We start from the raw sequence: 13,491 nt of genomic DNA, 5'->3' as shown, positions 1-13,491 counted from the left end.
GGCCATAATGGGCCTGGGGTTGGGTCTGGGCCTGGGTCTGGACCTTGGTCTGGACCTGGGCTTCAAGTGGGGCATGGGAATGGGTCTGGGGTGTGACCTAGGACTAGAATTGGGCCTGGGAATGGTTCTGGGGTGGTGCAAGATAATGGGCTTCTGCCTAGGGCTGGGATTGGGCTTAGGATCAGGCCTGGACCTGGCACAGGGCCTGGAGCATCCTGGACAACCTCCTGGGAGCCATACCCAGGGACTCTTGCAGGCCTGGTTGAGGCTGTTGATGGTGGCTTCTGCTACTGTGAAGATTCCCAAAGGTCTGGACAAAGAGAGACCCTGGAAACCTGGGCCCTGTAGGAACAGGGGTATAGCTCTGGATATTGTATGGGATCTACAGCTTCCATAGCCTTACCACTCTAGTAGTCACTGGAGTTGTTGCTGGAGCTGCTTCAGAGAGTATTTGGCCTGGCAGTTCTTGAAGCATACTTACACTTGACACTCCTTCAGGTGGGGTCTTTCCATAAGGGCTTTTCCGTCCTGACTGGTGGGGTACCTGTTGATCCCATAATGGTTTTCTTGCTCACACTGCTATTCCTTGCTCTAGACCAGAGGTCCTCAAAAAAGTTTGAGGACCTGCAGGCAGTAGTTTGAGGACCCCTGCTCTAAACCATCAGCTCCTGCTGCTGCCACTTCTGAGGGACTGGGGACAGTGAGAGGCCCTGGAAATAATTAGAAATTTCCATTCTGCTCCTCTTGCTCTATCCTGAACATTGGAATGTTAAATTTTATCAAATGATTTATCTGTATCTAAATGTTTTTGTCCTTCAATGTGTTGGATGTATCGCCTTTATTGACTTGTGAATATTGAACCATCTTTGCATTCCTGAGATAAATCCCACTTGATCATGGCGCATTAACTTTTCGATGTTTTTTTTAAATTTGGTTTGCTAGCATTTTGTTGAGGATTTTTACATCTATGTTCATCAAGGCTATTGGCCTATTGTTTTCTTTTTTATTCTGTATTTGTTTGGTTTTGGTGTTAGGACAATACTAGCCTCACAGAATGGGTTAAGAAGAATTTCCCTCTTTTTAAATTTTTTTTGAAAAGTTTGAGAAGAGTGATAGCAGTGGGTCCAAAATGGGCTGATCCTTGGGCTTCTGGGTAGCATACAAAGATGTATGGTGGGCCATTGCTGGAAGGGGTGAGCTTGTTCCATTGTAGCTGCAGCAGGTATAGTGTGCAGACACTGACAGTGGCAGTAGTGAGGGCTGGTGAGGGCTGATCCTCAGGCAGTGTGCACAAGCACCAGCAGTGGTGGTAATGGGCCTCGGGTAAATCAGTCCTTGGGTTTCTGGGCAGCCTACATGGGCACTGATGGTAGTAGTAGTGCCTAGACAGTGTAGTCCCTGGGTCCTCAGCTGGCACGCATAGGCATATGAAGTCACTATCATTAGAAGGGGTAAAGTTATTGTCCATGGTGCCAGGCTCTCAGGTTATGAGGAGCACATGATTCAGCACCCTGGGACAGCCACCTTGATGTGCTAGACCACCTGTTTCCTGGGACGTAGGGCACTGCATGTGGGCATTGGTACTGGGAACACAGCTGCATCACTGGGTCCAACTGTTATTGCAATATTGCAGCCCTTTAGGTGAATGTGTGGGAATGTCAGTTGGGACCCAGGGATCTGGAGATGCAGGATCTACTTGCTCCAGGACAGGATATCTTCTGGTGGTGACACTGCTCCCCAAATAGCACCAGGCTATAGCAGCTTGGGTCTTGGGTGTAGAGATAAAAATATTCCCTTTCTGGAACAATGTTGTTATGGGGACTCTAGGCAGTTCCCTATTCTGAGCTCAGGGCCTGTGAGAGCTCATGGCCTCTCCTGTAGAATTTCAGGTATCTGAGTGGGATCATGGACTTCCAGGCATCTCTTATTTGCCTTTTCCCTACAATGGGGGAGCTCCTCTTGGTTTTAAGCTGATCCTGGACAACCTCTCTATGCTTCCATCTCAAGTTTCCATGTCTTAAAATCTTTGTCACTTCTCTGCTGAATTCCAATGTTCTCCCTTAGACACTTTATTTGTAATGTCATTATTTACTCACCAATTTGGTCCTTCTTTGTAGAGAAGATGAGTATTGGCCACCTCTATTCAGCCATCTTGAGATGATGTCTTGCCAGAGTAATTTCCAAATACTCCATCTATGTCTGTACGACTGATGAATTTTCTTTGGAAAATATTTTCTGTTAGGTCAGAATTCTGAAATAGACTTTAAACTGTATAACCACCTTTATTTATTTATTTATTTATTTAGAGGTAGAGTCTCATTTTATCACCCTCAGTAGAGGGCTGTGGCATCACACAGCTCACAGCAACCTCCTACCCCTGGGCTTAGGCGATTGTCTCACCTCAGCCTCCCAAGTAGCTGGGACTACAGGTGCCTGCCACTACGCCTGGATTTTTTTGTTGCTGTTTGGCCAGAGCCAGGTTTGAACCCGCCACCCTACGTATATGGGGCTGGTGCCCTACCCACTGAGCCACAGACACCGCTCTGTATAACCACCTTTAAATCTATGACTGGTTTGTCTTTCCTCAGGCTGGAAAGAAATCTTCCAATCCAGCCCTCTGGTGGATCAATGAGAATGGAGAAGAGGTGAGGTGGAGTTTTGAGGAACTGGGATCTCTGTCCAGAAAATTTGCCAATATACTTACAGAAGCCTGTGCCCTGCAAAGGGGAGATCGAGTAATTGTGATTCTTCCCAGGATCCCAGAGTGGTGGCTTGCACATGTAGCCTGTCTTCGGACAGGTGAGTAATGTGTATAATGTGATCATATTTAAACTAAGCTGAATGGGAGATTTTCTAGAACATCCAAGTCATCACAAAACATTTATTTGGGTATATTATTTGAAGAGAACTGTATGCAATATAGTATTATTCTCAGGAATCTTAGAAATGTGTTGGAATTATGGCCATATCGTTGACCCAAACTAGAAGTTGGGTTTTTCATAATGAAGCAGGTTTCTTAAGCAATTGCTAAGTAACAATTAAATGCCCTCATACTTACTCTCCCTCTTCTCCTATGGGATCCATGGTCATCTGAAACTTCATGCATCTGAAACAGTTTTGTTTCATGCGTTCGTTCTTTTTATGATTAATTACCATCCATCTGGTGTCACAACCCAGCCATCTGCAACTCCTTCCTAATGAGTTCTTACTGCTTATAAATATGACCTCCTAAATGCCTCTCAAGTTCCTCTTCTCAAAATCTATTGCCATTGCCTTATTTCACATCTTTACTGTCTTCTGAAGGGGTTTCCCTAAAATTCTCCCTAATTGTGGTCTCAGGTGTACCACATTCCACCAAAATCCCATTCATCTTCCCTAGCCAGTGTTTTCACTAGAACACACATTTTATCCTGTTACTTTCTGTTTGACATTATTTAATAACTCCCTGTTGCCTACCAGATAATACCTCAACTTTTTTAGGTGTATCATGGAAGGCTGTAGCCATTTTCTGTTTATTGTTCTAATTTCTCCACCTTTATACTTCATGATGGAGCCAGGCCAAATGGATTCCCATTAGGTTTGTGATCATTCTCACCTCCTGGCTTTTCTGCACATTTTTCTTATGCTTAGAAATCCTTTCTATCATACCTAACCACCTAAACAACTTTTACTAGACTTTCGAGTCTCAGCTCTAACATTAACGTCTAAGATAATTCTTCCCACCCATATCCCCTGACTCAATCAAGTCACAAAGCCAGATGTAGAGCAACAAAGTTTATTTGGCATCTCAGTGAAGGCGGGCTGAGATTCAATAGACTGATGCCCAGAAGAGCAAGAGCGCTTATCTTTTAAAGGTTTTAGGTAGGGTAGGAGGGGGAAAGTGATACTTTGGTGTACCGGTGACTATTGCCAGGTCTTGATCCAGCTGGCTTCCTGCTGACACCATTCTGTTTATTTGCTTTTAGCCTCTCTTGGAGCCATTGTGTCCTATAGCTTCTCAGTTCCTCCTGGCTGAGTCTCAGAAGAGGGTGGTTTCAGCAGAGGTCACTGAATGGCCAAGATGGAGTGCCTTATGCTCAAAATGGAATGGCCTATGCTTGATCTGTTTTGGGGTGTTCCTCCAACCAACCTATCACTGAGTACTTTCTTCTTTGAGGTCTCCAAAGCAACATGATGTATTTCTGATTTAACAGGCACTATATTGTCTGGGTATAATAAATTTGTTTATAAATCTGTTATTCCCATAAGACTATACAAGTTCCTAAAAGGCCATGACTATGCACCCCCCTTCCCCCAAGGATTGGCACGTAGAAAATGTTCTATAAAATATTTGTGGAAGGGCCACGTACCCTTGGGAAGGAGCCCGGGGCAGGAGGTGCAGCGTGCCTTGATTTCCTGGTGGAGGGCATGGTGGGATAGAGGGGGTTCGCGGGTGGGAATCTCTTCTTTCCCAAGAACTGGAGAAGATGGAGGAGGCTATCCCAGCTCTCCACAGAATGAAGTAGAGGGAGGGGAGCCAGGTAGTCATCCAGGCGCACAACGATGTGCAGCTCGGAGCTTCCCCGACATATACCGCCTGTGTGGCCCACCCACGGTGTGAAGCCCGGGGATCCTCTCTTCCTTCTCGTTTACACTCCTACTCCTCCAGAAAGGCATGACCCCTCCAGGAGCAGACCTAGGGGAACATGGCAGCCGTCCAGGGATCCACTGAACCTAGGGAGGTGACAGCAGTCTGGATCCGCACACAGGGTACCCTTGACAACAGAGCTCCGCAGGCAGCAATGGGAGCAGCCATGAAGGTGGGGGGTTGGGGTGGGGTGGCTCAGAGACGGAGGGTTCTGTGTCCTCCTGGGGCAACTCACAGGCTGGCCCTTAGTAGGCAGCAATAGACAGCGCCTGCACCAGGCCTACTGGGCTCTCTGGCAATCCTGTGGCTAATGGGTTTGCTTCAGAGCCGTAGAGAATATACAAGGGATTAGGTGCACGTGTTTTCTATCCCTCAACTGCATTCCTTCTTTATCACCAAAACCACAAGTCCTAGATTCCAGGTATACGGGTCTCTTGCCTCTGGCGCAACCATTAGGCTGCTTCTAATCTCTGGGCTCAGCGAGAGTCAGCCCAAGTTCAGGGGCTTAGGGAGGGGCGTGTGTAAAGAATCAAAATGAAGTGGGAACGAAAGTTCTTGGGATACTGAATCAAGGACCTCTGACATGCTGAACCCCTCCTGTCCCCAAGAAGCAGTCCCTTGCTTCTAAGTTCTAATCTCGGATGCTGGGTGCAAAGTGGGCAGAGTGTGCAGGGTCCTACTGCGGGAAGAAGGTGGGAACCCACAACTCCCAGGCTATCCCAGCACTTTCCAGGCTGCAAAGGGACACTGCCAGATGTTTTTAATTCTCTTTCTTACTGCTCTGATGTTGGGAGGCCACTTGCAAACAACCCCACCCCTCCACCCTCCTCACCCCCAGTTCACTGGCTCCTAAATGTGCTTTCCTAATGCAGACCTCAAACGCAAAATAAATAAATAAATAAATACATAAATAATATTCGTTGTGTTAATAATCCTATTGTCATAATAAATCATTATATTAAGTAATCATTATTAACTTATTATAATTATTAGTTCCATTCAAGTCTCATTGAATGGAACATATTCCATTCTATTCTAACATATTCTATTTCATATATATGTATGAATTACACACAGGAATCGCAGAGCCCACTTTTAAGCAGTTTTTTAACAAAACGATTACTTTCATGAATGTTGCTTAAGCTCACTCTCTTAGTTAGGTACTGTCTGATTACCAGAACCAGATATCCATTCATTTTGTTCAATAACAAAGGAGAGTTATTGAACAGCTACTGGAGAATCTTACAGGAAAAAAAAAGTATAGAAAGAATAACTGGGGCTTATAATAAGAAACTAGGTGTTCAGGTAGCAGCTTTTCCCTCTCCCTTTTTTTTTGCCCTGAAGCCACAGGGCCAGTTGTCTTTGCCTTTCTCATGTGTCTGCCCTTTTGACTCCTTCTCTTTGCTAACCCATTGTTTCTCTGCTCCTCTCCATTTTCATTGGTGTGTGGCTTTGGTTTGCCACAGAGATGCCTCAGGCCCTAATCCTATATGATTTATCTATTTATTCATTCAGTCTCTTAAATAAAATATTTGAAGCAGAATCTTATGGGCACAACTTGAGATAAGCCAATCAGATGTGATCAGAGGAATCTTCATCTGAAATAAACATCGTCACTGGGGCTGTGGGCAGGAGGAAGGCAGATTCTCTTGAGGCAATGTATTGATGCTAGCCTTCGTTTCAGAATTAGAAACAGACTCATAGTTACCTTACTTCCTAGTAATTTTCCTCCTTAACAAACATTAGGTAATTGAAAATTGAAGTCCTAATTGACTAGGACTTCCTTTGTTCATATGTGTATTACTAAATACCTATTTGATTAAGAGGCAAAGAAAGGCAAAGGGATAGTTAATATTAAGTCAGAGCAATGGCTACCTGGGGATGGGAGGGGGATGGAGACAGAAATTTGGGGCAAGGCAGGGAGGGGCTCCAAACATATTGTTAAATTCTATTGCTTAAGCTGAATGGTATATAAGGTGTATTTTCATATTTTTTTTTTGAAGGAAACTGTACTTATATACTGCATATACTCTGTTGCATGTTTGGTATATTTTGCAATTTAAAAAAGTTTAGTTGAAAGGTCTTTTGAGGAATCTTAAAATGTTTAGGAATACATAATATGCTTTCAAGAAAAGGAAAGCACATAACACTTTAGCAGAGATGATGCTAAAGTGTAGTTATTCCTGCACCAGCAGTATCAGTATCACTGGCAATTAGTCAGAAATGCAAATTCTCCAGTCCAACCCAAGACCTACCGAATCCAAAGCTCTGGAGAGGAGCCCAGAAATCGGTGTTTTAAAAAGCCCTGCAGGATGAGAAGTGGGAATTTAATGAACTGAGCATCTGCAAAACTGAGGGGCTGTGGACAGGGGGGCAGGGCTGCCTTTTGCAGAATGCAGGAGATAGTGAAAGTGTCCTGAGAGAGGATGGACTGAGGAGTTGGGACTTTCTCCGCCTATTTTAAACACTTAAATTCAAATCCTTGCCAAAATTGGACTTCTTTTTTCCTTCCTCCATCCTTTAGGACTTTTGGCAAAGAGCTGCAAAACCTTTTTTATTCTATTGCACTCCCAGTAAAATAGGGAGTCACTAAAGTTATAACCGAGAGATTTACAGTTACCATTTGCAACACTTGAAAGGTTCTTGGTAAAGTCCCTAAAAGTAGGCGGTGTTTGGGAACGTGCTTTACTTTGGGTGTGTCCAGAGCCTTATAAAGTCTTAGAGGAAGAACAGGAGGATGAGGAAGAAATCGATGTTGTTTCTGTGGAAAAGAGGCAGCCCCCTGCCAAAAAACTCAAGAATCAGGGTCACCCTCTGCCACAACAGACCTCCCCACAGCCCACTGGTCCTCAAACGGTGCCACGTGTCCACCCATCAGCACAACTACACAGTCCTCCCCCCCCCCACTAGGAAGGACTATCCTGCTGCCAAGAGGGCCAAGTTGGACAGTGTCCCAGTCCTGAGACAAATCAGCAACAACCGGAAGTGCACCAGCCCCAGGTCCTCAGACACCGAGGAGAAGGACAAGAGGCGGATACACAACATCCTGGAGCGCCAGAGAAGGAACGAGCTGAAACGCAGCTTTTTTGCCTTGTGCGACCAGATCCCAGAGTTGGAAAACAATGAAAGGCCCCCAAGGTAGTTATCCTTAAAAAAGCCACCACATATATCCTGTCCATCCAAGCAGAAGAGCAAAAGCTCATTTCAGAAAAGGACTTGTTGAGGAAGGGCCGAGAACAGTTGAAACACAAACTTGAACAGCTGCGCAACTCTTGTGCATAAGCTGACCTGTTGGAGGAAGGAACTGGGATCTCATGAATTCTCTCTTGGTTACTAAGGGAAAATAAGGAAAAAGGTTCCTTCCCACAGAACTGCGATTTATTACCTATAAACTTATTTCAAATGCATGATCGAATGCGACCTCACAACCTTGGCTGGGTCTTAGGACTGAAAGGTTTAGCCATAATGTAAACTGCCTCAAATGGGTGTTCAGGCATAAAAGAACTTTTTTTATGCTTACCATCTTTTTTGTTTTTTTTTCTTTAACAGATTTGTATTTAAGAATTGTTTTTAAAAAGAATCTTGAGGTTTACTGAATTTTTCTGTGTAAATATGGCCATTAAATGTAAATAACTTTAGGGTGGCGCCTGTGGCTCAAGGAGTAGGGCGCCAGTCCCATATGCCGGAGGTGGCGGGTTCAAACCCAGCCCTGGCCAAAAACCACAAAAAAAAAAAAAAAAAAAAAAAATGTAAATAACTTTAATAAAACGTTTATAGCAGTTATACAAGATTTCAACCCATGTATGATAAACCATATTTTTTTTAATTTAAGTACATTTTCCTTTCTAAATTGATTTTTTTCTATTGTTTTTAGAAAAAAATAAAACACTTGGCAAATATATCATTGTGCCAAAGCTAAAAAAAAAAAAAAAGCCCTGCAGGGATTCTCAGGCATTTTCAAGTACAAGAATCACCAAGCTAGAGGAAGTGAGCCTCTGTCTTATTGGAGGTCTCAAAAGGTAACAAGATTTTGGTGAATTGACCAGATCTGGCTACTTGTCTAGTAGGGCAGAAACTTCCCTTTGTCACTGTGCGTGGAGAGTAGACCTCTAAATCTCAGGATAGGGGGAGAGGAACTCTTATTACCATGTTTATGATATAGTGTGTATGAAATAATGTTACCAATTTGTTCATTTGCATAAAGGACAAAAAACTCAAGGATAGGGCGGTGCCTATGGCTCAAAGGAGTAGGGTGCTGGCTCCATATACTGGAGGTGATGGGTTCAAACCCAGCCAAGGCCAAAAATTGCAAAAAAAAAAAGGCAAAAAACTCAAGGATAAGTATTCACCTCTCTCCCTATTAATAGGTCTACATGAGAAGACAAAGGTTAGCTAGAAGTTTATTTATTTATTTGTGTTTTAGAGACAGTCTTACTTTGTTGCCTTTGGTAGAGTGCTGTGGTGTCACAGCTCACAGCAACCTCCAACTCCTGGGCTTAGGTGATTCTCTTGCCTCAGCCTCCCAAGCAGCTGGGACTATAGGCGCCCACCACAATGCCCGGCTATTTTTTGTTGCAGTTTGGCTGGGGCCAGGTTTGAACCCACCACCCTCAGTATATGGGGCCGGTGCCCTACTCACTGAGCCACAGGCGCCACCCGTTAGCTAGAAGTTTAGTTGGTGCATATGGGTTCAGAACAAGTGATGTTCATAATTCAGTTTATTTGCATCCAGATTTGGAAGTCTTCTATACTCATCTGCTATAGTCCTCTATCGTTATCCACCCGTCTCTCTATACTCATCTATTCCTCCAGGCAATAAGGTTTACTGGGAACTTGCTATGTTTTCATGAGCTGTGAGGTTTAGGATCTGGTGAGAGAGTCTCATGAATTAACATATAGTGTGGTAAGTGTGACAAGGACTATGACAAGAGACAATAGTATATAGGTGGGGTCCCACTATAGACTGAGAAAATAACTAGTAGGTTTGAGAAAATTAAAACAGGCCAGTGCAAATGTGGGTACTGGGTAGGGGCCACTTTATCCAATAAACCATAATACATATTAAGTATATGAAATCCCCTAGCGTAGACTTCTTCCCCATACAGGCTTGAATGGGTACTGTCACAGTTTGCTCCAAATTAGTTTTTCCATGTTCTGTGGCTGAAATACCCACTTCTAAGACCAATTACTTGTTAATTTATCATTTGTCAGGGTAAAGTTTAGTCTTGCTATTCTGTGAATCATTATGCCTCGTTATGGTGATTTTGTTTGTCTGTGTTCTGATCTATTTTACGTAGAGTTTATAGTTTAGCTCTTGAAAGGCGTGAGCCATTTCCTTCATTTCTAAGTTCTCAGAGAAATGTGTCCTATAGTTTCCAGTGCCAACAACAAACTATCATATTACACTTTAATTTTCAAACTCTTTTCTATATTTCACGTTCTCCAATCTACAAGTTTACTGCCCCAGCGCCTTTGCATGTGTTTTCCTTTCCATCAGGGGGTCCAAACCCCCCTTCAAGCTATCATTGTGAATGGTCTTCAAATAAAATATAATTATCCGGCATTTAATACTCTTTCATGTTAGGTCAAAATGGTCATGAACTCTGAAATCCCTTGAAAGGCAAAAGCAGATTAAGTAAGATTAAGTAACAAATACACATCTTTCCTAACAAATAGATTAATTTATTCTGAGAAATATGGAATATACACACACTATCTGCTCTATTAACTAACATGATGAAGAATAACCTTTTTTTAAACATTGCTTCTTTTTTACTCCTTTAGGTACAGTTTTAATTCCAGGAACCACTCAGCTGACCCAAAAAGATATCCTCTACAGAATACAATCTTCAAAAGCAAAGTGTATTATCACCAATGACGTTTTAGCCCCAGCAGTAGATGCTGTTGCACCCAAATGTGAAAATCTACACTCCAAGCTGATTGTGTCTCAGAACTCCAGAGAGGGGTGGGGAAACCTCCAGGAGATGATGAAGTGAGTAGCCATCATTCTTGTAGAACACCTTCCCCCAAAGAAAGGCAACAATAAAAAGATATTCAATCCAGTAATTGTGAATTAAAACAACAAGCAAAAGGAACAATGGTGATTACTGTTACACTAATAGTGCTAATACTCTGTGGTGGGAAGGAGCTTGGAGTGGTTTTCATAGGTTGGGATACCCTAACATGGAGATTGATGTATAAGATGATTATGAAGGAGTTCTCCTGGGATCAGCACCTATGAAGGAAGGGAAAGGATGTGGGTTGGGGAGAGGAAGACGTTTATCTGTAATATTTTCCCTACAAAGTCCTCAATAAACCCACTGGGACCTTTGAAGTTTGAATAGCTTCTCAAAGCTGTTTTCAGCTGAAGAGGTCCTGGCCTTTATACACCTACATTGATCAATAATTGGATGTGGGCTATCCCTAGGAGGTGTGGGAGGATGTTTAATAAGGCAACTCACTTCAGCAAAAGCAATCTCTAAAAGAGGGTGCGGTGGCTCACGCTTGTAATCCTAGCACTGTGGGAGGCTGAGGCCAGTGGATTGCCTGAGCTCATGGGTTGGAGACCAGCCCAGGCAAGAGTGAAACACTGTCTCTAAAAATAGCCCAAAGTTGTGGCAGGTGCCTGTTCTCAAACCGGGCCTGCCAAACAGTGACAACTACAACCAAAAAATATATATAGCCAGACATTGTGGTGATCTCCTGTAGTCCCAGCTACTTGGAGGCTGAGGCAAGAGAATCACTTGAGCCCAAGAGTTTGAGGTTGCTGTGAGCTATGAGGCCATGGCATTCTATCCAGGGTGACAAAGTGAGACTCTGTCTCAAAAAATAAATAAAATAAAGAGGGCACCTGCAGGGAGTAAGTCCATTTCTTCAGTGGGATCTTAGAAATGCATCACAGCATCAATCACGGAGCTGTTATCATTTTATCATCTCCCAAGGAAGCTGATCACATTCAGTCCTTCTGTGTTGGCTATACCTTTCCCTTACTCACAGCAATACTTCTATCAAGTTAAAATAAGAACACCTAATGTTAAAAATTATAAAACTGAATTACACTGATGTCAAGCTTTGCATGGGGTGCTTTCAGGGGTTACTTGGAACTCTTACCAGGTACTAGTTATATATTAGGCTGGCAGCAAAAGTCTTCTACATTTACTCAAGAATTTGGAAGGATGCTTGCAACTATGGACTCATTCCTACCACCTTTAAGGTACCTAAAACATTGATTGAATGTTTACCAAAGGCCAAGTACTATTCTAACAAAAATAATATTATATAGGTAGTCCCCAAGTTATAAAATCCAACTCATATACAACTCACAGGTATGAACAGAAGCTATTATAGATAATAGGTAAATGTTCCTGGTCCAACTTACATATAAATTCATCTTAAGAACAAACCTACAGAACCTATCTCATTCATAACCCAGGGATTGCAACAATATATAGGCGGCACCTGTGGCTCAGTGAGTAGGGCGCCAGCCCCATATATTGAGGGTGGCGGGTTCAAACCCGGCCCCAGCCAAACTGCAACAACAACAAAAAAATAGCCGGGTGTTGTGGCGGGCGCCTGTAGTCCCAGCTACTCGGGAGGCTGAGGCAGAGAATTGCCTAAGCCCAAGAGCTAGAGTTTGCTGTGAGCTGTGACGCCAGAGCACTCTACTGATGGCGACAAAGTGAGACTCTGTCTCTAAAAAAAAAAATTATATATATATATATAATTGCCTGAGCTCACAGGCAATAATAGCTAACATTTATATGGGATTCGTTACATGCCACAAATTATTCTAAGCCCTGTAGCTATACTAACTCATTTTAAATCTCACTAGGACCTAGGGGGTAGGTACTATAATTATACAGATGAATAAGGTCAAATGCTAGTATCTTCCAGAGTTGGATTTCAAACCCAGGTAGTATGTCTTCTGAGCTCACACTATTAACTGCCATATTTACTGCTTCTAGTATTAAGAGATCAGTACGATAACCCTTCCTTAGGTTTTGAGGTTAGCCATACCTGTGATGGAAGTAATAGCTATAGGTACTATTTTTAACTAAGATAATTATGTAATCATAGACTGAACACCGGGTATAACTTTGTTAGGCTTTAAAAGCAGATTTTCTTTATTTCTTATGGCCTCAATGTTCTGTTAATTCTCTGACCAATATTCCCAGATAAATCTGTGTGCTTCTTAGACACTTGATACGTATATGTGCAGAGCTTACTTCCTCTCGGCTGCCATAATGTGTGACTTATATAAAAACTAAATTATCCTTTGAAAGAAAAAGGTTTTAAGAAAAATTATTTCAAAATATTAAAGAGATGCAAAAAATTTTCCCTTTGTTTTGAATACCAGAAAAAAGGTTTTTGTATTACATGGATGCACACATCACTTTTTTTTTTTTTTTGAGACAGTCTCACTTTGTCACCCTGAGTAGAATGCTGTGGTGTCATAGTTTACAGCAACCTCCAACTCTTGGCTCCAGTGATCCCCTTGCCCCAGCCTCCCAAGTAGCTGAGACTACAGGCACTTGCCACAACACCTGGCTATTTTTAGAGATGAGGTCTCACTCTTGTTCAGGCTGGTCTCAAACCTGTGAGCTCGGGCAATCCACCTGCCTTGGCCTCCCAGAGTGCTAGGATTACAGGCGTGAGCCTGGCCTCATGGATCACTTTTGTAATGCTTGAGTCATGGCTGAAAGTATGCCCAACCGCCAAATAGTGTACCCACCAAGTAGATTCTTGCCCTTCTTTCTCTTCCTTACCTCCTGCTTGATTATTTTTTGTTTTTGAGGAAGAAAAAGAAGTTTATTAATTTTTGGTCCCCCTGCTTGAGTTTTACTTCCCTCTGTGTACCTGTGTGC

At 42.9% G+C, this 13,491-nt stretch overlaps 1 protein-coding gene across 12 annotated transcripts in view; it reads left to right on the top strand.

Annotated features, from left to right (window-relative positions):
• The window catches only part of ACSM3 (acyl-CoA synthetase medium chain family member 3), a 50,164-nt gene that overhangs the window by 17,866 nt on the left and 18,807 nt on the right, over positions 1-13,491 (top strand). For all 12 annotated transcript variants that reach the window (XM_053557758.1, XM_053557757.1, XM_053557753.1 and 9 more), the window contains 2 exons: positions 2,589-2,799; positions 10,412-10,619. In XM_053557758.1, coding sequence (XP_053413733.1) covers positions 2,589-2,799; positions 10,412-10,619 — 419 coding nt within the window. The remainder of the gene's footprint in view (positions 1-2,588; positions 2,800-10,411; positions 10,620-13,491) is intronic.

Source organism: Nycticebus coucang, chromosome 12 (genome assembly GCF_027406575.1).
Source record: "Nycticebus coucang isolate mNycCou1 chromosome 12, mNycCou1.pri, whole genome shotgun sequence".
In the NCBI taxonomy this organism is placed as follows: domain Eukaryota; kingdom Metazoa; phylum Chordata; class Mammalia; order Primates; family Lorisidae; genus Nycticebus; species Nycticebus coucang.
This window is presented reverse-complemented; position numbering and strand designations above follow the sequence as displayed.